At 41.4% G+C, this 3,273-nt stretch overlaps 1 protein-coding gene across 1 annotated transcript in view; it reads right to left on the reverse strand.

Annotated features, from left to right (window-relative positions):
• Nucleotides 1–746: 746 nt before the first annotated feature.
• The window catches only part of atp6v0b (ATPase H+ transporting V0 subunit b), a 5,788-nt gene continuing 3,261 nt past the window's right edge, over nucleotides 747–3,273 (reverse strand). Inside the window, exons 7-8 of the mRNA XM_056411126.1 lie at nucleotides 3,011–3,201; nucleotides 747–2,859 (exon numbers count right to left, since the gene is read on the reverse strand). Coding sequence (XP_056267101.1) covers nucleotides 2,833–2,859; nucleotides 3,011–3,201 — 218 coding nt within the window. The 3' untranslated portion in view covers nucleotides 747–2,832. The remainder of the gene's footprint in view (nucleotides 2,860–3,010; nucleotides 3,202–3,273) is intronic.

A 3,273-nucleotide genomic window follows, 5' to 3' on the forward strand; every position in this document is an offset into this window, starting at 1 on the left:
GGTTCACTGAGACCTTTTTTTGTCCTTACATTTATATATATATTCCAGATAATTTTGTATAAATGTAACATCTGGCACCAAAACAAATTTCACAAAACACACAGTATTAGTATTTGTGATTAATTGTTTAGATATTCATGCTTAATCCAATAAATAGAACTTCGCTGCCCCCTCTTAATGAGAGGGCAGTTTGGACACTTTTGGTCTATGTTTTATTGAATTAGTTTATTAGACTTTAGATCATAAATTATATTGAATATTCAATATGCTCTTTCAATAAGCCGTTAGTCCTTCATGTAAAACGGTATTCACAAATATGGTCTTTATTACTGGATATCATGCAACTGCAACAGATCAATAATATATTTGACAACCATACAGATTAGTATCAGATCAAATGTAATACTTCTAAACTGTTGTAATGCTGTTTTATTACAATGTTAGACTATAAACTATTTTAACAGCCACACAAGTCAACAAATGGATATTGTGTTGACTAATAACAACAACACGATATCCCATTGCTTCCTCGTCAATGTAATCGATGGTGCAGATGTTGTGGTTCTCTGCGCCATCTAGTGGACACACGACTGTACTGCAGGAGTCAGCAACATCAGTGAAAAGCCTGAAACGATTCAGCTCATAACCAACAAACAATGAACCTTCATGACTGGACACTCTGTTATCATGATGGGACAACACAGACAACACGAACACGGGGTATCAATCAAAAACAAGGCCCGAGATCTTGATTGGATAATTTTATTTTCTCAAGGACATTTATGAAGCCAGAAGGAAGATCCATTTTTTTTTTTTATCATCATATACACAATGTCAAAAAACAATGAGTTTATTTTTCTGATCACCACCACATCAACAGAAGTCACACACGGTACCAACTACACTTACTGAACGCCTGCATGGGTTTGGTACGGAGCCTGGTTTGCCAAAGGAAGGCTGGAGCTACATCTCGGTTTAATTATAAAACCATCTTAAGGGCAAAGGCCATCGTGCTGCTTCGACACCTTTGGGAGGTCGAGACTCGATAAAGACCTTCCAGTTTCCCTTTGTTAAGATTCAATGTGTGTAGTCCACTAGCGGCTTTAAGGGGACACATTAGAGAAGATTTGAGACAATTCACAACTTGGCTGTTGTCTTAACGTGTGAAATGAAGCATCAACAGAAAAACCTTTGTTCATACAAGCCGAAACCAACGTGAGGGTCAGAAAAGAAAGTCTCCATTTAGACGAATTTACGGAGTCGGCATCAAAGCAAAGTTACCGGTTAATAAGAAAGAAAAAAGGACATGGATCAATGAGGGCTTTGTTGTGATTCAGCAGAAGTCAAATTTTACCATTCAAATTGCACTCTACCCACAAATACAACTCGGCTTTATACACACACACACGATAAGCTGTTGAGGAATGTTAGAAAAAATTGGGAACGCAGATTTGTACAGCCAACATGTTAAGACGTACATTCAAAACGAGTTTCATAAAAAATAAAGTGAGGATTTGTAGAATTTCTGTGTAAAATAAGGATATTTTTAAAAGCCTGCATGAAGTTGTTTGATTATGTAATTGAGCCCGTGTGCTTTCTCGATGCCAGCCCACCTGAGGTAACATAAAATCAAAGTTAGAGCGCCAGTCTATACAGACGCATTACCCCTACAGACCTCCTGGCGAGGCTACAGGTAATGTCCACTAGTACTGGGTGTAAAGGTAATACTAGTAACAGAGGTGCTCTCTCAAATAATACTCTTTCCTGTCCAAGATCGTTTAAGGTTGAATCGTGACTTGAGAAAGAGGAAAGCAATTTTGACTTAAACTAAAAAGAAAAGGAAAAAAAAAAGAAACGGGGGAAGTATTTTGTCTATCCAGAATCATTTGGCTTCCTTCCAGTCAACACTGAACAATCCACTTCCATGGTCACACCTCCCTCGTTAAAAACCACTGAAAAGGAACCTGGTTAAAAACAAACAAAATAGAGACTCATGGGGGTGAACAAGGGAGTGATGGCCGGCAGCTGTGTACACGAGGCTCGCTGGTTTCAAACGTAGATACCGCAGCTTCATAACGTTTTGAGGAAGTAAACGACATCGAGAGCCGTTCTGCTGCCGTGATCCGGCTCCATCTGGCCTCCTGGGACCTTACTGCCGATTCCAGATCTCACTTCTACAGCGGGAGGCCTACAAAATAATAAATACTGTATTGGGGCCACTGCGTGGATTAAGGACCACTTGCTCATTAGTAGCAGGAGAGTTACAAAAAGAAGAAACGACAAATAACTGACAGACCAGGCTACAGTAATAACCACAATGGCCAACACCCTCATGCTTCACATGAAAGAAAGAAGGAAAATCACTTGTCCAGCATTCACACAGAAATATTTTCAAATTCTCCAGTGTCATTTTTAAACTCATAATGTATCCAAGAGTGGTGAGAGGAAAGCACGTCATCAACCCATCTGTACGCTGTGAGAGCGATTCAATCCATTTGGTAAAGCTGCGACTCGCCCCTCAAGACGAGAGGCGTCGGGGAACAGATCCAAAATCCTACAATTCATAAACAGTCTCATCAAAATGCACCGAATATTCACTGGTGTAATCTGGACATGCACATCAAACAATGGCATCCTATACCCCACCCCCCCCAACACGTCTCCTATTCAACATTCATGTGCACGTACCACTCTTGCATAAATGATGGGTTAAAAACAACACCAGGCAAATAGAGACATTTAAATAATTTACGTTGTATTTACACAATAATCCGTCTTGTTTTCCAGCAGTATCTTTTTCTTTTTTATATTCTCAGCGCCCGAATGCATCTTCTAGTCACCCATCTTTACTTTCGATGTCTGAGGGAGAGAAAATGAACCAATTATTACCATTTCAAAACACGGAGCTCATCACAACGACACAAGAATGGATCTGAAACGATGGCCTTTTGTCGTCGACCATTGTTGCGCCGAGATAGTCGTCTCCTCTGAAGCGGCTCGTCTCATTCACCTGCAGAATGGCTACGATGACGCCAAACAGGCCGATAGCGCTGCCAAAGATCTCCACAATGAGGATCTTCACGAAGAGGTTGGCGTTCTGGGCGTCGGCCAAAGCGGCTCCGCTGCCCACGATGCCAACGCAGATGCCACAGAAGAGGTTGGAGAAGCCGACAGTCAGACCGGCTCCGAACATGGAGTAACCTGGTAGGACGGAAAGCACGAGTCAGAGGCCCCCATGTGCAGCCCACTGGGGGAAATAGCATATCATGTGAG

The sequence above is a fragment of the Pseudoliparis swirei genome, unplaced genomic scaffold (genome assembly GCF_029220125.1).
Source record: "Pseudoliparis swirei isolate HS2019 ecotype Mariana Trench unplaced genomic scaffold, NWPU_hadal_v1 hadal_123, whole genome shotgun sequence".
Classification (NCBI taxonomy): Eukaryota; Metazoa; Chordata; class Actinopteri; order Perciformes; family Liparidae; genus Pseudoliparis; species Pseudoliparis swirei.